The sequence below is a fragment of the Ostrea edulis genome, chromosome 3, assembly GCF_947568905.1.
Source record: "Ostrea edulis chromosome 3, xbOstEdul1.1, whole genome shotgun sequence".
NCBI lineage: Eukaryota > Metazoa > Mollusca > Bivalvia > Ostreida > Ostreidae > Ostrea > Ostrea edulis.
In genome coordinates, this window is record NC_079166.1 from 11425212 (window position 1) to 11450821 (window position 25610).

General features: G+C 36.5%; 1 protein-coding gene across 1 annotated transcript; it reads left to right on the top strand.

Moving 5' to 3' along the window:
- The first annotated feature begins 9680 nt into the window (after positions 1 to 9680).
- LOC125676076 (uncharacterized) lies at positions 9681 to 22420 on the top strand. Its single transcript, XM_048913967.2, has 3 exons — positions 9681 to 9769; positions 15664 to 17462; positions 19007 to 22420. Exons 2-3 carry the CDS (start codon positions 15716 to 15718, stop codon positions 22186 to 22188), a joined length of 4929 nt encoding a protein of 1642 aa, XP_048769924.2. The 5' UTR covers positions 9681 to 9769; positions 15664 to 15715; the 3' UTR covers positions 22189 to 22420.
- The last annotated feature ends 3190 nt before the right edge of the window (positions 22421 to 25610 follow it).

Consider the following 25610-nt stretch of genomic DNA (forward strand, 5'->3'; position numbering starts at 1 on the left):
TTATGAAATTCATGTCGGCTGGACTAAGAATCCAGGATTGAGGAGGACAGGATCACATGTAAATCTGGAATTTTCCATAGAAATTTAGAAATCATTTAAGTTAACCTAATCTGTTGTTGTTTTGGGTGTTGTTTGTTTTGGGTGTTGTTTGTTTTGGTTTCTTATGTTATTGTTATTTTTCCTTACTTTCTTCCTTTTTTAACGAAACGTATATTTGCGAATTCAATGAACCCGTAAAACTGGTAGAAAAGGAACTGTAGCAAAAACGCATTTACTTTTATGATGATCATCCTCCTGGATCAAAATTATGCAATCCACGATGACTGGGTCATGGGTCAAGCTTCATCAGAATACATTACAGCTTTGACAACGGTCCTCTATTTACGGCTTCGGCAGGTACGGTTTGTCATTTGACCCGAGTGAACTATCGTTATCCTTGCCCCGATGGGACCCCTCTTAAACCTTCGAACATTTTTTACCTCTACGTCATTTCACCGATATTACTGTTTCATCGGAACAAAACTGTGAATTTATGTGGTGCCGGCTCCCTTTGAATTCCATGGTTTCTAGTGACGGGGCTTATCCTTTTATATAATCTTGTTTGCCTTGGGAGACTTAGGATTAAAACTGAGCGATATAATAAGCATGAAGACTTCTAACCAAGCTTGTGAACTTTAACCTTCGGTTCAGGGGTTCAAAGTCCAGGACTCTGTATGGATCATACAAGGAGACCACATTGATCGTCATCTCTCTGAACATTTAGCATATACACTGACTCTACACACAGATTGTAACGGGCAGTGTGTCCTGACCTTAAACCAAGGTCATTTTGTCAAGGTCTGTGGTAGAGACAAATTTGCAGGATCAACGTTTTACTTAACAAAATACCTAGCGGTGATCAAATAGCGTTTATTACCCTGAGCCAAGGTCATTTACCAATGTCAAGGACACTGGTGAAAAAAAAAAGATTTATGTCATGGCATGACTTTGTAGGGGAAAGTCATTAGCAACTTGTATTTGGCAAAAAGGTTAATTATGACCAGATATTGCGATATTACCTTGAAGCATGGTTATTTGACCTTGAGGTCACCCCCAGAATACCCAAGTCATGAACATCAAGAAAAATTGCAGACATCCAGTTCTCGGATTTGACAAGATGCATTCTTGTACCTCAACAATGAAAATCAGGCGAGCATTAGGTAAGGTCCGTGATAAATCCCGTGCTTGTTCCCCTACAATCAGGCGAGCGTTAGGTAAGGCCCGTGATAAATCCCGTGCTTGTTCCCCTACAATCAGGCGAGCATTAGGTAAGGTCCGTGATAAATCCCGTGATTGTTCCCCTACTAATGGAATGAACATACTATTCAATATGTCTGAAGGATTATTTCTGTTATAAAACAAGATTAAGATATCAGATTATTCAAAGATGAAGCAATGATGTTAGAGACTTTTTAATGGACGTCATCATAGAATTTTATAGAGACATTGCTACAGTAAAACTCCCAAGCGAGAGAAAAAATATGTAAAATTTTGCGCAAAAAACCCCATCGCCACCCTTTTAGATTGATGTTGGCAGGTGGAATGGTCTCGTGTTTGTACGTTATGTAATTATAGTCTTATATTGGAGATGAGTATCACTGGTGTGCCTTTGGGTGTAAAGCTATATGTCATTTTTGGAAAGATTTTTTGAAATACTGTTCAAAACTAAATATTTACACGTACAATGGAATTTGATGAAATCAGGCCTGCTAAGGATAAGGCACCCCGATAAAATCTTGTATTTTTATGTCTATAATCAACATCTGTTGTCCTATAAACAGTACACCTTGATAAGACTTAGTATTTTTGTGTCTATTCTCCTAAATAGTTACCGTATTAATGAATTGGACTATTTATTAATTGTTTTATCATAGGCATGTATTAATGTACCTCGTGTTTTAAAAGAAATACTTAATTTAAGGAATGGGTATACTATGTTATCTAATCTGGTTTGGGTCAGTATCCGCGAAGCATAAATTGGTCCAAACCAGGTTATATCGTATAATATGCCCCAAATTAAGCCCCATTCTTTATAATATAATGCAAAAGACTATATAGTACAAATTCTTCGTTTATTAAAGCAAATAAATACAAATCACTTGCGCCGCGCTAGGACCCACTTAGCAACCACCGACGTAGCGTGCCGCTATCGAGCTGTTGGTCCACGGAGCATGTAAATCTAGGCATATTTATCAAATTTGAAAAGTGAAGTTTGCTACGAACTTCATAATAGAAAATCTGTGTAGGCTATGCGTGTAATGTATATTTCGCTGTCTTTTAAGATCGCATATTTCGCTGTCTTTTTAAGATCGCATATTTCGCTGTCTTTTTAAGATCGCATATTTCGCTGTCTTTTTAAGATCGACTTTGACCGACAGAGATCGACAAAATACGGAAAATACAATTGTTTAGTAGTTGACACCACACAAAACAAATCTTAAAATATCAGAAAATGCAATATTTTGCGGCGTTTTGATTTTTATGAAATACCTTTCACTAGGTCTTCATCAGAATCCTCCTTTGAATGCAACAAAGTCGCCAATATTAATTAAATGGACTGACTCACGAATTTTCGCCATATTTTTTTTTTTTCATTTTTAATGATCAAATCTACTGTCTAATGTATTTGAAAGGGCTCACAAAAACATTAAGATTATATATTATCACAGAAGCTTAATTTAGAGAGTTTATTATTTGTTTTGTAAACAAAGACTGTAGCATGTTATTGTTTACGAAGTTTTCAAAAGAAATGAATATCGATCTAAGTCTATTATATTTATCACATTTCAAGTATTCTTTAGGGACAATGTGTCGTCTAAAAGTTAAATTGACAACCGTGCAAAATGAAGATGTTTTAATCGTTGTTTACATAACACAGAATTAGGCTAAAATATTTCTCTTATATCCTTGCATTCAGAAGGTCAAAAGTTTGGCTGTCAACATCAAATGAGTTATATTTTTGATATTAAACATCTAAAATGATTTTTTTTTTCTGTAAAACAAACGTGAACTAGTCTGTTTAAACCCGACTATAGGGGCGGATTCAGGAATTGAAGTTGGGGGAGATGTCAACTTCATGAGGGGGGGGGGGGGGCTACTGGATTTTATACGGTTTGAAATATGTCTCCAATGTAGTAATTTTTACTATTTTCTTTCATTTTCAATGAGGTGAAATCACAGGCACTTGACGTTTTAAATATCTATAATAATAAACATTGTCTTCCTGTAAACATAATATTCACATTATGTTTACAGGAAGACAATTTTTTTTATTATAGATATTTAAAACGTCAAGTGCCTGTGGGTGAAATTAATAAAATTTACACAAATTTAAAGTTTGGTTTTTTTATCAAATAAGATATAAGTTCTCCCAATAAACTAACAATAAAGCAAAAGATCTTGTTATCATTTATTTCTCTGAGATTGGAAAAAAAATATTGCTTCTTTTATCGTTTTTTTTTCTAAACAAAAGACCATGATTTAACTTAAATTTGAAAATTTTAGGATAACATGTACTGATCAGTGATTTGTGTGGAAGCCTTATACGGCTTGCTTGACATCGAAATCAAGAAAAGAATCTTTATATTAACAGAATTACGTCGACTATCTATTTCATAGAGGGTCTACAAACAGTTCTTCGATGTAAAAATAAAAAGAAAGAAATTTTTATAGTTCCGGATGCTGGTTGCCAGATTTGACCAATCAAAGACTAGAATACAATAAGAATTAAAATTCATAGTTGCATAAAGTGTACGATTTTTCCAAATGAATTAGGCCTATTCTTGTTTAAAAATATGTTTGTTGAAATTATTTTTAAAATGTATTTTGACTTTATATCGATTAAAATTTTTACAAATTGTACAAACTTTAGTATATAGTTCTGATAGCAAATCTCGGGAACACTTAAGAGTATAATTTACGGCTCGTTAGTCCCGGCCTCCGTGGATTTTTACAATCTATTTTCATTTTACTATGGTCCAGTGAAAACACAACAATTATACCTGACGATTTGTTTGTTTGGGGCGACTCTATATTTACCTATTTGCTCAGGTATGGTTTGTATCCATCTACCATTTGACCTTGAATAAAAGTGGCAATGAGTATCATTATAGAACATCTTCCTCCAAATTACAAAAGTCTTACCTGATAGCGGAAGGTACATGTAAGTGGTGTAGCTAGTTTTGAAATATTTGTAAGCAGGAGGTCGGGAGGGGGTTGGGCCAGGATAGGGGGTGGGGGTCCCCCTGAGGCTGAGGATATTTTTTGTTTACGGTGATAAGAATTTAACGAAAATATTTGTAAGCACGTGCTTATAGTGCTACAATGTAGCTACGCCACTGCATGTAGAACGATTTTTAAATTCATCCCTGGTCACTCTTGTAGAGAGGGTAGATTCCTGCGAGAGTGATTTTGTTCTGCAGTCAATAGTGGTCAATCAATATTACCTAGTGGTCAGTCCCATACGGGGTAAAAGAGGACGAATTATAAAGTTTTCAATATCATAGTTATATTATCAGATAGGGAAACACGTACACGGATTGTTTCAATATACGCTACCCTCATTTGTTAGATATTTAATATATACGCTACTCTCATTTGTTAGATATTTAAGATATACGCTACCCGTATTTGTTAGATATTTAAGATATACGCTACCCTCATTTGTTAGATATTTAAGATATACGCTACCCCCATTTGTTAGATATTTAAGATATACGCTACCTTCATTTGTTAGATATTTAAGATATACGCTACCCGTATTTGTTAGATATTTAAGATATACGCTACCCTCATTTGTTAGATATTTAAGATATACGCTACCCCCATTTGTTAGATATTTAAGATATACGCTACCTTCATTTGTTAGATATTTAAGATATACGCTACCCCCATTTGTTAGATATTTAAGATATACGCTACCCTCATTTGATAGATATTTAAGATATACGCTACCCTCATTTGATAGATATTTAAGATATACGCTACCCTCATTTGATAGATATTTAAGATATACGCTACCCTCATTTGTTAGATATTTAAGATATACGCTACCCTCATTTGATAGATATTTAAGATATACTTCTTAAAATCTGAGACATAAGATATCTTAGGTACGTTTATTAACCTACATGTTCAGTGGCGGATTTAAGGGGGGGGGGCATAAATTTTCAAAAGGTAAATAATGGTATCTTGTTTAGAAAATGTACTAAACGGTAAAATAAGCAATAATTTATTTCACTCCCGGAGAAATAAATGACAATATCTATTGATTTCTTGAATTACTTTATTGGGAGAACTTAATTTTTTCGAAAAACCCTTAAAATTTGCGTCATTTTATTAATTTCACCTTATAAAAAATGATAGAAAATAGTACAAATTACTAAATAGGCCCCAGACCCCCTGCCTCAAAAAGTGGCGCCCCCTGTAACCGCAATTCCTGGATCCGCCCCTGATGTTGGGCCAAAGCAAAGACAAGACAGAAATAATATTTTAAAAACAAACAAACATGCAACCCCTTACTCCCGTACGTAAAGGTGACTATGTGTCATTGAAAGGGGCGGGATAGAAAAGCGTCACATATGATATCTTTCTTACTCGGATTCTGTATGAAGTTGGGTCCTGCATGGGATATAAGGACTCGGCTGATGCTGTTTTCAATAACTAACTGCGTGCTCAATATTTAGGGAGAAGAAGTGGACAAAAGTATTTTTGTTCTTCCGTGTGTAGCGCTAAATCATAATACATACATAATAGAAAGAATTTATTTTTTGAGGTTTTACGCATGTCCATTTAGATTAAAACAAAAACAAAATAAAAACAGTATGCGCATTTAAAAACCGCAGCCATAACATGAGATAAAATCCGAGACTACTGCGACCTACGTTATTATTTACAAAAATCGTTATGAAGGTTAAATCCATACGTGCGCAAAGAAGAAAATCTCTGGCATTTATTTATGATGAGAAGGGTTTACTGCTGTAAGAACTGTGCTCGTTACGGCGCAATACTTCGCAGTTCCATGTTTTAAGAATGTGTTTACATCCCACTGACTGGGCCGAGAGTACTTTATAATGAAAATCTATTATTGTGAAACTTATGGTAATCTGGCGGCAAATGCAAATGCCGACGTTAATTAATTAAAGAATTAGGCATTATAAATAATTAGCTAAATCATGCAATGGCGCCGACTGTGGACACATTTTAAGTTTTACGAAGTGTGTTCCCGGTGGAATGAGATTTCTCCAAGAACCGATATCGTACACAGAATCACGGGGCGACAATTAATCAGGGATATGATGTCTGTTGTTTCAAAATTAGTACGTGAGGAGACTGATAATTTTGATCACTGCCTGCAGTCCATGTTAAGAGGTCGGAGATCATGCATAATGCTTATTTTTTCTCTCACCATTTTGAAATATTATTTTAACGAACAGCAAATTGCACTCTGCGAGAGCTATTAAAAAACAACAACACGCAGACTTGTTGCATAGAAAAACAGTCTTGACAACAAATAAAAAAGTCAGATGTATGCTAAAAGAATATTTATTTATAATGGCCATCAAAGTGTTATTATAGAGTCACTCTTGTCGTACGTAGGAAGCACTATCGCAATGCCATGTTATTACTGTTATATCATCAATTTGTTATTTAATACTGTGCCATGTTATTACTGTTATATCATCAATTGTTATTTAATGCTGTCATTTACTGCTGGGTTATAACCATTGCATGTTTGATGTGTTGCACCAATAAAGAATTTGAATTTGTTATATTCCAAAATATTTCAAATCAATATCAATATTGTGTAATATCGTTCTTTTGGGATTTGTAATTAATAAGAAATAAAAAAGTTAAGTTATATAAACAAATCATCGTTTACATAAAAAACACACCCCAAAACAGCTGGGTCATATTTATTGGCACGGATAGCGTGGCGCGATGCAAGACGATTAAGATTATAACTATTGTTGTGAGGCGTACCTCGGTTCAATGTAACCTTCCCTGTGATTGAGATAATTCAAATCCTCGTAAATTACTTGGCCTCATTGTGTGCAACCCCATGACTATATATACTTCAGCGCTCCCTGCACGTTCACAGGTCGCTAATTTGTTTACACACATCTGGTACTCCAGCCCCTGAATGCTACATCGCCAACGTTACGCTTTATTGTATGAACATCATTAAATATAAAATATATTTCTAGATCAAAAGAGACCGAGGCTTTTAAGTTTAACCTGCGTTCTCACAACACGCCGTACTTTCTTACATACAATGTATATATTCTATTTTATCATATATACAAATCTGTAATATGATTAAGCAGTAACTGAATGGTATGTGACTGAAAGGACATTAAAAAAAAACTGTCCCCGTTACAAGATACGTGGAGGGACCGTCTTAGTTGACAACACTAAACTATTGACACGACCGAATTCAGGAACGACCTTGACCTTGTTATGGTCAGTTCGGTAAACAACATACCTCATGTAGTTAAAGCGATGAAAGTGACAAAGAGTGCAAATTTTTTTTTAAAAACATACCATTAATCTTGATTTTCACATTCCATCTAAATTTTCAAAAAGTTATAAGACCCGTGGAAAGTTACTCGGAGTTTCGGGTTGAAGGAAATTTTGCTATGAGACTAGAACATTAGGATTTTATATCGCATTGGAATTTAATTGTCAATTTGAATCAGAACATTTGTGAAGTTTATTATTTTTTTTAAAAAGAGTTTATTTTGACTATTGTGGGAATCAGTGTCATGTCATGTGGTTATTAGACAATAAAATTTAAGGTAAAATGATATCTCATATAAAAAGATATATTAAATTCCATACGACGCGAATAAGAAAACTCACATACATATTGATGTAGGCGATGATGTCAATTAAATATTAAAGGGACTGATTCACGATTTTACCCAAAATTTTGTTTTTCACGTTTAATGATCAAAATCTACTGTCTAATGTGTTTGAAAGATTTCACATGAAAATTAAGGTGATACATCATCACAGAAGCTCATTTTAGAGAGTTTATTATTTGTTTTGTAAACAAAGATTGCGGTATGCTATTGCTTACGAAATTTTCAAAAGAAATGGATATCGATCTAAGTATTATTATATCTTTCACATTTCAAGTATTTTTGGGGTGAAATGTGTCATCTAAAAGTTAAAATTTGTGACTATGCAAAAATTAAGATGCATTATATTACAAAATCAATATTTCACTTGTTTGTTTATTTACATAAAAAGACTCGAGCCTTTGTTTACATAACACATATTTAAGGCTAAAATATTGCTTTTATTCTTGCATTCAGAAGGTCAAAATTTTGGCTGTCAACATTAAATGAGTTATATTTCTAATGTTTAACATCAAAAATGAAAAAATATTTTTATTAAAAATCGTGGACCAGTCCCATTTAAATCATGAAATTATTATTCATTTAATTTATCTAATATAAATGTGCATCCAGTAATTTTTGTATATTCAATGAATCCGGGGACCATTGTACTTGATTAAAGTTTATGCAAATATTTAAAACCCTTATTTAGTAGGATTCAGTCTAAGCTGGACTTGGTACTTTCCATTCCATTGAGAATTGTGACGTCATTTCTTTGACAGTTCTGAGGGAGGTCTGTGGATCATGTACTGTGATCATATTTAAAGAATTTATATTTTAAAGAAGTTCTCTATTTAGCATATATCCATTATTGAATTCATGTCAGAAAAAAATTGAACTTAAAGTTTTCCCTCATTTGTTTGTGAAAATTTTCTTGTTTTTATTTGTTTATTTACTTCTTTATTTACTTGTTTAGATAGTTATGTTTATGAAGTCGCATTGACCAGTCATTTGAACCTGTAGTGGCGGATATGGAGTGAGGTTATGAGAGTTGATACCCCCCCTCCCAGTAAAGAATGTTTCACATGATTACTAATTTGTATCATTTTACCCCCCCCCCCCCCTCCTTTGTCCAGAAAGGTCTTGATAATTTTTTTGATCCGCCCCTGTCAGAGCTACAAAGTATGCTATTTCACGAAAGAATAGTTTTTTGATGTTAGCAGAGAATGGTCAATCAGTGCATTGTAAAATACGCCGATACATGTAAATATTTTGAATAGGAAACCGAAGGAATTCGGACAAGGTCAGGGGATAGTCTCTCGGTAACCTCTCAAATGTCGGTCGATTTTAAAGATTAGAAATGGTCTAAGGGAGATAACTCTAAAAAATAGATGAAACCTGTAGAAATAAATCGTTATCGCTTACGTTTGTAAATTATATACATGTAAATCGAATATAATTACGCTTGGAGATGGCTATATGATATGATTTATTGTAATATCTATGTATATACAATACTGTGTTATATTGATTTAGATATGCATCCTGTTATAAGACAATTGAATCCCCCCCTTCGGAACCCCAATATATGACGAAACCATCCACTGTTTACATTAATATTGTACGGGAAAAAAAATTAAACACATACATACACATTATAAAAATACTCTAACTAAATCAAATGTGCTATAGATTTTAATTAATTATACAGTCAATGATTAATTTGTACAAATTACATGGGTTATCCTTGCGTTTTGAGTAATGGCGACTTGCAAACACATTATTCAAACGTAGACTTCCGGTTAAGAGGTTCTGGGAAGGTAAAGAAGATGGAAAAATGGCGTCACTTACCTGTAAAGTAGCAAAGGAAACTGAGGCGTCTGTTCATGGTATGTTAATGCATTATTGATTGAAACGTCTCCGATTTGTGAATGTATTGCATCTTCAGTTCTGTATGGAGTGAAAGACGAAATACGAATAGAGAATGTGCATGCATAAATTTATTATCACAAATTCAATGTCTGATGCTGGTAAGTTATCGAGGAAATATAATGCATTATCTGTAGAAAGGTGTGAAGTGTAGCACATTCTGGAAAGTAAGGAAGTAAGTCTTTGAATTAATCCATTATTTCCTTTTATTGCGAAATCTGCAAACGGAATATGACATATATTTTGAATTATTCAAGTGCTTTTCAAGTTTTACAAGTTATCTTTCGTATTTTAATTACTTATACTGCATTGTTCATAGAGGGAACAATTTGATTGTAAATTGCATGAAACCCATTTCAAATATGTATCGATACATGTGGTAATAAATATACTCCGATGTTTGTTTGTTTTGTCGTCTGCTGCACTATAATAAATATACACCGATGTTTGTTTGTTTTGTCGTCTGCTGCACTTTAATGTCATTAAGCATTCTTCGCTACATTAGTGCAGTGTAGGTGTTTTGGAATTTTTATTCTTGATACGCACATTATTTGAATGAATTCATTATATTTTGTACAATATAGTGCATACAATAGCAGTAGTTTAAATACACATTTGGCTACAGAGTTGGACACACACACACACACACAAAGAAGAAAATCACACCCCAATGATTCAAAACTAGTGAATATTCATTTTTTTTTTTTACGTCCCTTCTAGAAGTTTTCGCTGATATTGAGACGTCACAAACCATGTAGGCCTATAGCGTGGAGGACCGTATCATTGAGGGTTCTTAAAAGTGCCGACGTCAGTCGTGACACAGGACCTCGGTTATTAATGTCTCATCCAAACAATCCGTGACTCTCACTTCTAAATGTCGGAACATTTGGCGGAGGAGCAGTCACTAATTAATTTTACGGCTTTAGTCTCACTGAATTTACGACTTCCCGCGGTCACATAGCGAAAGTTTTAACCACCGAGTCACCCCCGAATGTAAATATATACATGTCAAATTCACTCAGGGGAATATTGTGAATTAATTATTAATATTATATTTATAAAATCCAGAAGTATGACAAAGTGAAAAATCACAGACATCTGGAGTTCCACGAGCGTGTTGTGGAGCAGTAGGCTAACTATATTTTCTTTAGACTGAATCACAGACATCTGGAGTTCCACGAGCGTGTTGTGGAGCAGTAGGCTAACTAGATAGCTAGTCCCTGTGTATATATATGCATGACTTGTGATGTCTGTATACATGTATGCGTCCTGTTTTATTTCAAATTTCTGTTTTTATGTCAATGCATGCAATTATATATCATTAGAGCTTTGTGTTTTTTTTAATGCTATATAGTCGGTTAAAGAGCTCTTAGCTCATGTTTATTGTTTACCTGTATATAGTTTCCGACTTTAAATAAAAATTACTTACTTACTTACTTACACTGAATCACAGACATCTGGAGTTCCACGAGCGTGTTGTGGAGCAGTAGGCTAACTAGATTTTCTTTAGACTGAATCACAGACATCTGGAGTTCCACGAGCGTGTTGTGGAGCAGTAGGCTAACTAGATTTTCTTTACACTGAATTATAAAAAAGTGAATTGAATATTGAGTTCCTCAGTACCCCTTGTTTGTCGTAAAAGGCGACTAAATGGGGCGATCCTTCGGATGAGACCGCAAAAACCGAAGTCCCGTGTCATAGCAGACGTGGCACGATAAAAATCCCTCCTTGCTCAAAGGCCATAACCGCTGAGCATAGGCCTAAATTAATTTTGCATCCCTTCACTGGCAATAGTGAGGTCTCCATATGATATCCTCGAGACAATTAAACAGTATTCAATCAATCAATTATCGTAAGATATTTTAATTCAATATTAATTTGATTTTTACTTTTACTAGACTATGCAGTATATATCATTATTTGTGCGCGTTATATGTAGAATACGTCCGAAATGATGATTTTGACATTTACCTTAGGCCTATTAGATCTTTGGTCTAAAACGAGTAACATAAAAATTATAGGGAATACTGAATCAAAATTTCACAGGACTATTCCAAAGCCTGTATTGACGTTTATGGGTTTACATTTTCTCAATTGAATGATATATTAATATTTTTCAAAATATGTATCTGTTTTTAAATTTAACATGTCAGGAATGTGTGAAGACGGTCTATGCCAGCCTTCGATCAAATACAATGCAAGCAGGAGAATTAGATATCACAACTAAGAAATTAATTTGCTTTTCACTTTTGAAAATACACGAGGATATGCACTGTGTCGCATGAAAAGTATGCGGGTGTGAGCGGATCATGTCTTCATGTAATTTAGAAAATGAAATTTATCTTTTATATTGACATTGTATTTTTTAATTTCTGTTGGAATTCCCTATCATTAAAATGGACGTACTATATTTATCAAGATTCATACGCGTAGTGTGTACAGCTGCAGCACACGCATGTATGAGGAAATGATTATAATTTGTAAATGTATCAAAGGCAAAACAGTTTAAAATGAAAATAGTACTGTTTTAATCCCTATTTGTCAAATATTTCTTCTGTTTTTGAATAACAGTAGTGGCATGACTCAAAGGAAACGTTAAGCTACAGACAAACAAGATGATGGTACAGTCTCGTTTAAAATCAGTGTTTCACAAATTCTATAGTCGTAATAACGATCTAGTTTGCCAATACAACCTATCATTGGGTCAAATGCTGTCTGACGTGTTTCATACGGATTGTTAGGCCGTCTTGGCACACTTATTTTGACTACGTGTAAATCCGTTTACCTGATCAGGATATAGGGTTCACGGCGGGTGTGACCGGTCGACAGGGGATGCTTACTTCTCCAAGGCACCTGATCCCACCTCTGGTGTGTCCAGTGGTCCGTGTTTGCCCGACTCTCTATTTTGTATTGCTTATAGGAGTTATGAGATTGATCACTGTTCGCTATTTTCACCTTTCATCTACGGGTCCTGAATTTACTTGTATTATGGATAAAATGACCCCCATCCCCTTTTGAATTAACCAGACCATGTTTGCAACCTTTTAAGAATTATAAAATTATTTTCAACTAGTCAAGAAAAGTTTCCCATTTCTGTGCAACCCCCCCCCCCCCCAAAAAAAAACCCAACAACCAACAGCACTGAATAAATAGGAAGGAAAAAGTATATTTGGTCTTTTGAGTCGTAAGACTGTATTTAAAACGGTCCCATGGGCTGCATTTTACAAAGAGAATTTGCAACTAAGATTTTTCTGTTTAGGTCACATTGATAAAAATTCAGTCACATACAGTACAATGATACAGGAAAGCCGATTAGTATATCAAGGGGAAAATTTCGTAATTTTAAAACTCTTTATTTCAGGAGAAAAATCTCCATACTACGAGAATAAAAATCAGTTTTCCAGAACAGATCTCGTTATAAGAGAAAAGATCTTGTATAATTTTATTACAACTTAATTCTATTGTAAGGCCAAAATAAAATACATGTGTGTTTTCGGTTTTCCGACCCTACTTTTTTGCTACCAACCCTAAATATTTTATTGACAATATAGGCCTAAAAAATGAAATGAAAATCTGCACTTTTTTTTTCTTTACGCGTTCGAGTTTCTCTGATTAACATTTTGATTACTATTTTGAAAAGTAATTGTAATGCATATAGACATGTATTCAAAGTGTATCAAAAACTAATATTTCAAGGAAAATGTTTCAATAAGATAAAATGTTTTACCTACCTACCCTACCTAATTTTTGGGGGAGAGAAATAGGAAACACAGAAATTTTATTTTGGCCTAATACCTTACAAAAATATTTACTGTCATGTTTGCGATGATTGGTCATGGACTGTGAAGTCATAATGTCTGGTCATGTGTAAACAATACTTATATTATTTCTCATTGTTGATAGAATACACTATAGTACAATGATTACAGAGATTAGGAAACAAACAAAAATGCTGGACATGTTCAATGATACAGCAAAACTTCTGCGCTGATATTCGACAGAAAGACAATAAGATAATACACATGTAATACACAGTCACACACACACACGCAGTGATTTGACATCTTTTCTTTCTTTTATTGTGCATGTAATAATTCAATGATTACGGGAATGTTTTCTCCTTGATAATAATCGGCTTTCGTTGACGTGAACAGCGATATTGACTATTACTGTTACGGTCCTCAGACACGATTGTGACATATCACATGAAACTGGTGATATCTTCAAAAGAGTGACCCCCCCCCCCCCCCCCACTCCCGAAAAAAAGAAACACAGCATGAGACGTCTTAGATCTATAGGTTTTATACGGTGGAAGCAGGGCCGTAAATTAACCTTCAATTTGGAGGAGGCAGGAAATTAGGCGGGGGTCTGGGGGCCGCCCAGGCCCCCAGATGCTGAGCACATTTTGTGCACACTGAACACGTTTCGTGCAAAATCCTTGATTCTAGGGCCTTCTAAGATGTTACTTGACTAACTCATTCTAAAAGAAAGATTTGGAATGCTTTTTAAGGGAGGTATCATGTTCTTAGTTATTGGAAACAACATAAATTCTAATGAACTTTAAATTTTAATTTTTTTTGGCTCAAAAGTTGGAGGAGGCAGCTGCCTCCTCCGCCTCCATGTAATTTACGGCCCTGGGAAGTATCGAGTTTCGAACCCGGGACTTCGCTGTAACGAAGCAAGTGTCCTATAACCATTAGGCCGCTATATGACATTTGTAAGTATTACTATAAAATGACCACAAGGTATTCCTATACTCTTCTGAAACATCCTCGATAAAGGTTAGAATGAGTACCAATGATTACGGAAATTAACATAAGTTATTATTTTCATTACTCAGATATAAAAAGATGACCTTCAACTCGACATTTAGATACACCAAAAACGTTTTATCCTTTAGCAATTATTTACTTTCATTCATATATTGATTCGATATATCTCAATGAACTAAAATAAAATAAAAAAACCCGCTAAAGAGTTTTTCATGTTAACTTTGTATGTTGGATGTTTTTATCAAATATAGACGTTAACGGCACACTAGCAGCTTAACTTTATGACAAACGGGATGACTTCAACTTCCCGTTTTTGTATAGGCTAGCAGTATTGCATTATCACCAGCATATGGCGTTATGCCTCTCATCTTATTCTGAGAACATGTTTTGCGTATGATCACGTTTTAAAACGAGGCCGGTGATGTTACAAGGGCTTCAATAGTCTCGTTTAAAGTCATAAGGATTTTATTTGTGAACTGAACCTGTTATTAGATCGATTGTTATCTTACGTGTTTCACACCAATTGTGAGACCGTTCTTTATTTACATACAAAGTACTCCGATTACCTGGTCAATATATAGGGATATGACTGGTCAACAGGGAATGCTTACTCCTCCTAGGCACCTGATTCCTCCTCTGGTTTTTCCGTTTTTGCCCTACTGTGAAAATGTATTCTAGATAGGATTTATAAAATTGTCCACTGTTCTTTATCTTCACTTTTTCATCCAGCGATAGAGACACATCGGTCACTATGTAGTAGTATTTGATGAAGAAATATAGTGTTGCATATATTGATTGATGGTGTTTACATCTCGTTGAGAATTTTTCACTCATTGAGACGTCACCAGCTGTAGGTGAAGTCCTATGCTTGCGCTCAGGGCTGTAACGGTGAGGATTCTTTAGCTTGCTAACGCCTATCCGGACACGGGACCTCCGTTTTAAGGTCATATCCGAAAGACCCGAGCGGTTGGCGAATGAGCAATCACTACCTATTTAACGTCTTAGGTTTGACGCGCAGTGTGCATATAAGTTAATGTTTTGATAAGAAAGATTTATTAATAAGTGAAATTGTTTTGTTTCAGGGATATTGGATGACCTTGACCTAGTTCGAAAATAATATAGAAGGAAGAGGTCATGGACGTTGGGTTTCTCACAACCAGCCACATAAGCAGTGAAAAGGTTTCTCACCATGGGGACGGTTTAGCTGAAGGACATATAGCTTCTGAAACTGACGATTACGAGGGGTCCACTGGCCGCTGTGTAGAGGACACGGTGTCAAACGATAATGTCACCATGGAGAAACATCAGTCACGTGATAGAGTTCCCCATTCACTTGACCCCAATGCGTGCTCCACTGTACCCGCTGGAGATACGGACAACACCACCACGTCTTCGGCAGTGTTTCACAATTCTCCTTCACCTTCGGAAGAACCTTCAGATTCTCCTTCAGTAGGGAGTGGTACTGTGACCTGCAATGAAGATCATGGGTTTCTCTCGGATGAAAGCCTCAGCAACGACTTAAGTTGTTTTGCCACAGATCTAAACCCCTCCGTAGAATGTAAGTCTCACGAACAGATCAATGATGAAGCAGTCTGTGAAGCAAAGGAAACCAATATTGAATCCAACTTGCACAGTGAGGTTAAGATTGATAACTGTTCTTCTACAAAAAGTTTTCAATCGGACAATCAGACCAATGTCAATGGAATTACTTTTTCACAGGAGAAAACAGGTGATACAAAGTCATTATCATGTGATGACAACAAACTCACGATTAGTTTTGAATCAGAGAATATGTCTAAACCTCAAGTTATACAAAATAGTTCTTCGACTTCTTTCATGGAAAAAGAAGCTATGACAGAATCAGTTAAATCACAGTATACCACGGACAACACTGATGACGAAGAGGACTCTCGCATCAAGTCACAAAAGGACGACCCTCTTATTAGTGACAGTATTGACGAGAAAGTTTGTTTGTTCGGGAGAGAATCGCCTCCACCTGGGGATAAAACCGTCGCCTCTTTTCCCTTACCTTCTCTGAATGGTATTACAAGTACAGACAAAGAACTCGATACAGCCAGTGTTTTCATCGAAGAAAGCAAAAGAGAAAGAGACGGGTTTGGAAAATCCGATCTTCAAGTGGGGAGACAACCGAGTGCAGCAAGAGAATGTGGACCCGCCTGTGATCATCCTGTAACTGAAACCTTGATAAAACCAACAACTTCAAACACAAACATTGAACAAACAGTTAGAGAAAATAATGAAAACAAGTCAACGAGTTTTGACGAACCATTCGGAACAGAAATGCCAGGAGAAATCTTAGAGGAGCAAACAACTACGAGTGTAGATATTCCACTAAGTAATGCCGCACAGGAAAAAGAGAGTGTAGATATTCCACGAAGTAATGCCGCACAGGAAAAAGACAGTGAGTCTAGTGTAGATATTCCACTAAGTATTGCCGCACAGGAAAAAGAGAGTGGGTCTAGGAATGGCATGGAAAGTGACATAGACCATAGTTACCTGGAAGAGTGTACTGAAGAGGAAGCCTCTGAACCGTCCAAAGGTCAACATTTCGAAATTAGAAATAAAGGTCAAATGTTTGGAGAACTTATAATTCAGCAATCAGATGTGCCGGAATTCGAACTTCAACAAACTTCAGTACCAGAAATGATAAGTTCTGTTACTGTAGAGACAAGTCACGATGAGGAGAGAATCGATACCACTGATGATTATCATTGGTGTGAAGATGATTTGACTGAGACAGAGAAGTGTTTTCAACCGAGATCTCGCAGTGAAACTTCAAATGGGTCAAATGCAAGCTTTGGCGAAAGTGAGACAGATGTCATCTGGAGTAGTTCCACGGATTCCAAGGACACCGCTAAAGGTATTCACATGACGTACAGTTTACGTCACACCCTGTCACATAGTTCATCCTATTTATAGTTTAACCTAAGCTAGCTGTAACGAACTATAAGCTTTAGTATTATATACACAAAATATACTGTGAAATTCCTCAATACTAACTCATAACTGGCCCCCCTTTCCTTCAAAACGGCAATTTTGAAAGTCCCGTCAAAAGTCATATGTATTCCTTATACATAATTTCTCATAATACCCGTACCCATGAAAACCGGACATCGGAGATTTTTTCCAGTGCCACAATGTTGGACCTAAGCATGGCGCTCAGGCCTGCTGCAGTTGGATTCTTTATCGTGCCCACTGACATTTATCGCTGGGGTACTCGAGGTGTTATACCATATAGAATCCAAGTTCGCCGATGAAAAAACAATAACTTAATGGTATAAAATTATTCAACTCTGTATATTCTAGTATATTCACAAATAATTTATTAATCTACATTTCTACTAAAATTCATCCCTAAATTCCGTATACTTCCCAAGATATGCAGAAATGAATTCAGAAATATGCCTGTTATTTTTAACTTGAATTTTTCCTGGGCCCAGGCACTGTACCACTAAACAAAATGTTCGTGCAGTGGAACAAGCAATTACATAAAATGTGCAACATTAGTATCATTCTTAGTTGACCTTCTCACCCTAGAACCGCCGCGGTGGTCTAGAGGTAGAGCGTTCGCCCGCATACGGAAGGTCGTTAAACAGGTAGTGGCAGTTCCATCGCCAAACGCTCAGCATCAAGTGTGAATGTCATGGGTCCTCGGATGCCCTGTATCACAGTAGGTGTGGCAAATAGAGAACTCTCACTGCTCAATGGCCGTTAGCGCCGAGCATAGACCTAAATTTGAAGCCCTTCACTGGCCTTGGTGACCTCTCCATATGAGTGAAAAATTCTCGATAGGGACGTTAAACAAGATACAATCAGTCAATCTTACCTTGGAATTCAAAATGAAGTTCCTTTAAATAACTCCTTAAAGTGACTAAAAATTGTAAAACTGTCTACACTTTCACTTATCACGGCAATATTTGAGTTGTTTTTCTTAAAAGTCAATGTTCATCGATAGATAATTAATAGCACTGTTAGTGGTATAAATTTAGGAAAAGGGACATAACTCATCAGCTGTCAGTTTTTGATAAACCGGTTACTAGTGATGGACCGATTATCGCCGACAATCGAAAGTCGGTCACTATAAGTCTCTCGGTGTCGATTATCAATTTTCATAATCGATTGATTTAAATTTTAAAAAACATGATGTAAAAAACGGTATGGGTACCGTTTGACATAAAATGCTACCCTTTCTTGGTATTACCCCGTTAAGTTTGGAATTTCTAACTTTATTGCGACTTCTTTATTGCGGTTCATATTCTTCTGAAAACGTTAAGCGCAAAGTGATTATTTTTGTGATTTATTGTGACCAAAATTGCTACAGCAATGGTATACATTCTATTAAAATCGAAATAAATGTAGACTAGTTGAAATTGTGTATACTAATCACAGCAGTTGGATTTTCAGATGATGATCTTGATTTTACCATTGAAATTAACGAAGACTATGACGGTCATGATGAGAGCATTGGAAATGAGGTAGAAATGGATCTTAGTCATGCCCAGGATGACGATCGTGATTCTACAGAAAGTTGTGTCCCTGAAAGGCCATTTTTATCAGAGAATACTAGAAATAGTAATCCAGGAAATGAATCTGAGACCGAGAATCTGAAAGAGATACCATCCCATTCTTCTGGAAGAGAATCTCCTTTCAAAATTCGACCTGTAGAGTGCTTCCAGAATTATGTGGCAGTAGAGTCCAACAAAAAGAAATTACTGCATGACCACAGTTACTTCAGACACATAAGTAAAGGCAAAGGTATCCTAGAAGATGAGGTGACGGGAGATCACACGTACAACAGAGACCAAACCATCACTAAACTCCCGTACGTATACCGCCCACATCCACAATTCGGAAACGCCATGTGTGAATTGGGAAGTGAAAGTAGCAATCAAAGTGAAAATACAGAGCTGTATACAGAGGATACAAAGTATGTTAATATGATAAGGGACCATAGTTACCAAACAATTAAGGAAGACATGTTTCTAGCGCATAGTCCGTTGGTTGATGGAGAAACAAATGATGGAGCTTTAACAGTGCACAGTTTCCAAACACATGATGAAGATGGGGCAGTATCTTTACCGGCTACTCAGACTGATTTAAATAGAGATAAATTACACTTAGAAACAAAGAAAAGGATTATATCGGTGAAAACCATCCTAAACCGACCGGAACACTCCAAGAATACCAACCTACAAGCAACATGTGGGAAACAAGGAACAACCTTTTTAAAGACACGGACTGATTTAAATAAAGATAGAATGCTCTTGGTTACGACGAAAGGGATTGTGTCGGTGAATAGCGTCCTTCAAGGTTCTCATAAACAATCACAACTTTCCAAAGAATATAAAAGTCTACATTCAATGACACAACAGAAAAACCAAACTGGACACAGACATATGGAGCATAAATTGAGAATAGTAGACGGAAAAGTGATCCCTGGATCTGGTTTTAAAAGTTATCCACACGGAGAATACGAAAGAAATATCCGCATTCTACAAGATGGTAAACACGCACTTGGTATAAAATCCAAAACGGACTCAGAAAAAGCAGGATTACAGAGACCCCATATTGCACATCCACAGCAGGAAGCGCCACCTGCAAATAAAAACGAAGCAACAAAAACACCAGTGATAATATGTACTGCTAAGCCGATACAGACGGGGTCTAAATACCCAGGTTATATGTTTTGCTACAAAAGCGTTCTAAATAATAAAAAAGAAATATCGAATTGGACTACTGAAACTTCAAAACCAAGTGTTATCAAATGTTTGAATACGTCTCGCAACTTGCAGAAAGAAGTTCAATATTCATTCAACAGACAATCTTCAGACCAGTTTTGTAAACTGGAATGTCCCTCTGACAAAGAGACACAGACTCGATACCAGTCCATTAAATCAGAGGAAGATGCTAAACCGAAGAAAAAAGATGGAGACTTTGAAGTAGATGTCGCGACCAGTATCTGCCAGACAGTTATTCCATCAGATGTAACAAATGAGTCTACTTTTGAAATTCCTTCCAACATGCCTTTAACGTTCCGGAGATTTCATCATCTCTCTAAAAGAAACTTGAAAGGTGCTTATTTGGTTCGTGACAGAGGAAGTGGCTACTTTGTCTTTAAAAAGTTATCCTCATTTCATTTAAAGGACGGTGTGTATATAGAGGCTATCTATAACAAGGAGACGGATAAACAATTAGCACAGTACATCGGAACACTGATACAAGACCCATGTTTTGAAATTATTGAGAATGTGCCATTCATTAGGATCGCTAGATGTCCAAATAGTACAGCTATAAAACTATGGAAGTTACGATCATATACAGAAAATTGTCACTCAGAGGAAATGCCATTGAAAATAGGAGCTGTGTTTTCTCTTAGGCCAGATAATGGTGAGAGCGAGAACTCGGTCACAATGTTAAATAAAAGGACAAATCACCCAGTCATCTTGAAAAATAAGAAAGTGAACAAATTATGTATAGATACTCCAAAACTCGGTAAAAGAAGAAACCAAAGATGTCAAGCGGTAAAGTGGCACTGCAAGTTGAGCAATTACAGGTACAGTATACCTTTGGATGAGGTGGAGTTTTGGAGTAAATGTCAGTGTTATTATGATCGAAATAGCAGTACCCAGTTAAGAAAGTATTGTAGAGTTGTTCTGAAATCTCTTGATTCCACAAACCAACATTTAAAAACGTTTGAAAAACCTTGCAGCAAACGGTGCAGACAAAGGATAGTATGTTTGTCGCTAAATGCAAAAAAGCCGAAGCTGGAAAAGGAAATGCGGCGACTTTGTAAGAACTTTGGAATTCCTCTTGTTCTAAATAGATTGACAGAGGAGAAATGTTCATATTTAAGTAATGACAGTGCGTGCACGATAAAAATTGATCCGAATGATACTGACGTGGATGTTTGCAATATCGACACAAATGAAGATCAAGGATTGATAGTCGAAAACCAGTTGGATAACACGATCGATGAAGGAGAAAGATCTGACAAGAATGATTTCTTCTCAAGTATCGATACAAATCTTGGTACAAAGCATAAAGAACACCTGACGAACGAGGTCCAAGTAACATTAAAAGAGGTACCAAGTGCTGAATGGGGTGGTATTGATACCGCTGACAATCAGATCGGAGATAAAAAGGAGGAGTCGCTGCTATGTACCAGAACTATTAAAAAGGAGCAATTTTCAGAAAGTTACGGAGAATTATCGAACACGACTCGGGATTCCAATAGCAGGAAAAGATGTTATGCAGACGATAATGGTGTTGATGCTTCCGGTGAAGATATCTTGAGAAATAAGCAGGGCGAGGGAGAAGAAGGAAGGGGTCAGGGTCTATCGCCAAATAACACATCTCTTTTCGAACCTCCTTCAAAGTGTGAGAAAATATCGCAGCTTTCTGAGGATTTACCAAGCATACATCAAATAAAACACGAACAGATTGACGGTGCAAAGGGATCCCAGATGGAGTCTAACGCGGGACTACAAGCCAGAATACGCAATCTCCGAGAGCAACTGAAACAGCGCGAAAAAGATGTTGATGCCATGAAAGAAAATTTGAAACACTTCACTGAACTGCCAGATTAGTACTATACTGTGATTTTACTTTATGATATGGAGACTATATTAGTACTCCGTACTGTACTGTTATGATGATATGTGTAGGTTGTGATGAATGCTTGTATTTCCATCGGAAAACTCTGATACACGTAGTTACCTTAATAGTAATTTCTGATGAAGATTCTTCAGCTTTTTATCATTTTTGATTGTTAGTATATTAAGCATACTTGATAATTAAAGTATGCCTTTTATAAATTTTTGAAACGTGTTCTCTTTCCTCAACACATGCTGCGACAGGGATTAGATTGTTGTTATATATGTATATGTTTGTGGCACACTGAATTTGACTACGGATAAAGGCTCAGGGCGGGTGTGACCGGTCGACAGGGGGTGCTTACTCCTCCTAGGCACCTGATCCCACCTCTGGTGTGTCCAGGGGTCCGTGTTTGTCCAGCTATGTATTTTGTATTGTTTATAGGAGTTATGAAATTGATCTCTGTTCGTTATCTTCACCTTTATAGGAGTTATGAGATTGATCACTCTTCGTTATCTTCACCTTTATAGGAGTTATGAGATTGATCACTGCTCGTTATCTTCACCTTTATAGGAGTTATGAGATTGATCACTGCTCGTTATCTTCACCTTTATGGGAGTTATGAGATTGATCACTGCTCATTATCTTCACCTTTATGGGAGTTATGAGATTGATCACTGCTCGTTATCTTCACCTTTATGGGAGTTATGAGATTGATCACTGCTCGTTATCCCCACCTTTATGGGAGTTATGAGATTAATCACTGTTCGTTATCTCACCTTTATAGGAGTTATGAGATTGATCACTGTTCGTTATCCTCACCTTTATGGGAGTTATGAGATTGATCACTGCTCGTTATCTTCACCTTTATGGGAGTTATGAGATTGATCACTGCTCGTTATCCTCACCTTTATGGGAGTTATGAGATTGATCACTGTTCGTTATCTTCACCTTTCATGTATACACACACTATCACTACATTGGAATCATGAGGACTCTATGGTATGATGTCGTTGGAGAATCGATGACGTGGTGACGATTCTGGCTCTAAGGTTAATCAACTGTAAACTTTGTATTATCCACAATCTCATTATCAAGAGGATTGAATTACGAGAAGGGCTACATGCAAGAATGCATTATAGTTTATTACTTGAATTACGAGAAGGGCTACATGCAAGAATGCATTATAGTTTATTACTTGAATTACGAGAAGGGCTACATGCAAGAATGCATTATAGTTTATTACTTGAAAAGTAAGTAAAAAAGTGTTTTGTTTTGCTGTTTCCGCCACACTCAACAATGTTTCAGTTATATGGTGTCTCTTGTTTTGAAATAAGAGTTAAGAAACAGCATGTCGGGTCATAAGGGCAAACAGTTTTTAAAATCATTGAGTACTTCTGTTTAAACATGAATATATCCTATCGTATGTAGATGCGATGAATATCGTGTCTTATACAAATGATGCAAAGCATGAACAAGGTTGATTATGTTTTTATGCCCCCGAGATCGAAGATGGGGGGGGGGGGGGGGGGGGGGGGCATATTGTTTTTGTCCCGTCTGTCATTCTGTCTGAAACTTTAGCATTTTGAACAGTAAGTGATAGAGCTTTGATATTTCACATGAGTATTCCTTGTGACAAGACCTTTCCGTGGGTACCAACATTTGTGACCTTGACCTTGGAGTTTGACCTACTTTTTGAAAACTTTAACCTTGCTAATAACTTTTGAAGAGTAAGAGCTAAAGCTTTGATATTTCACATGATTATTCCTTGTGACAAGACCTTTCCATTGGTACTAAACCTTTTGACATTTGACCTACTTTAATAAAATTGTCATTGGTCATAACTTCTAAATGGTAAATATTTGAGCTTTCATATTGTACATGAGCATTTCTTATGACAAGATCTTTCTACTGCTACCAAGATATTTGCCCTTGTGACCTTGACCATCTTCGGAATTGGTCATTAACGGGGGCATTTGTGTTTCACAAACATATCTTGTTAAATGTAGGTCAATGTTGAAAGTCGTGACATCGGGTATTTTGATATTTCTCAAGGTTCTTTAATATACTGCTAGACAGGCCGATGAACTGAAACGGGGACAGTGTTGATAATGATTCACGATTCTTGATATCCATAATCACATATCTCGCCGCTATGGATATTCTTTTAACTTCCATATGTGACATAATTGTCTTTTCCGTTTTCCCACTGCGATAGGGTCCTTATCATATTGAGTTCTGTTGATGTGTGCTGTGATCGACAATTTTTAAGATGAGCAACTGTTCTTTAAGGACATGCGCGCTGTTCTCAATAATACATAATTTTTCGTGACATTTCACGTGTACGTCACGTGTCGTCTCACGCCTTCCCACGAAAAATCTTGTTACCATTTCTTTTTTAGAGTTAACATATCTTGATAGTTAGCTTGTTGTATGAAAATACACTTACTGTAACAAAGAAGGAGATAAAATGATTTGGAATAATCCACCATCGAACCCTGTACATTAGTGTTACTAGTTTTGGTAATCTAACCGCTGAGCTGCCCATGACTATATACATAGTATACATACTGATATTATTCAAATCTAGTTCGGAAATCATACAAGAACTTCTCATATCGAGAAAACGAATTTTTTAATTTGTCCTTAACCGTATGTACCCCTTGCTTGTCGTAGGAGGCGACTAAAGGGGCGGTCTTTCGGATAAGACCGCAAAAACCGAGGTCCCGTGTCACAGCAGGGCTGCGTTCAAGATCGTAGCGGCTACGTAGGACTCGGTAGCGCTTCGATCTTGAACGATGTGCTAGGCTAGTCCTACGTAGGGATAACAAGTACTAATCCATACAGTGCATTCAATAGACCTAGAAATGTAGCTTAGCAGCTAGCCCTGGTGTGGCACGATAACGATCCCTCTCTGCTCAAAGTCCATAAGCGCCGAGAATAGACCTAAATTTTACAGCCCCTTCACCGGCAATGGTGACGTCTTCATATGAGTGAAATATTCTCGAGAGGGACGTGAAACACTATACAATCAATCAGTCCTTTAGGTACGCATCTTTATTTTGCGTCTCATCGCACGCTAGAATAGAGTTCAACAGTGGGAAACAACCACTGGGTAACTCGGAATTTATCAACGTAGTACCATGCCAGTTCGAGTCTGTTCTTTCGCTTGATGCTCGAAATCAAAAAATAGCTTACAAGGTAAGTGTGATCTCTGGGTTTAATTATTCGGTCGCTTTCTGCGACACATCTATTGTAAGGAGTTGTCAATGTTCAGTAGGTTGGATTTAGTGGAACCCAAATTTGGAAATGTAAATATACATGCATATTAACTCATTCGATTTAGGATCTCCGTTGGCGGATCTAAAGGAGAGTTATAAGGACTAGACACCCTCTTTGCTTACCCCCAAATGCT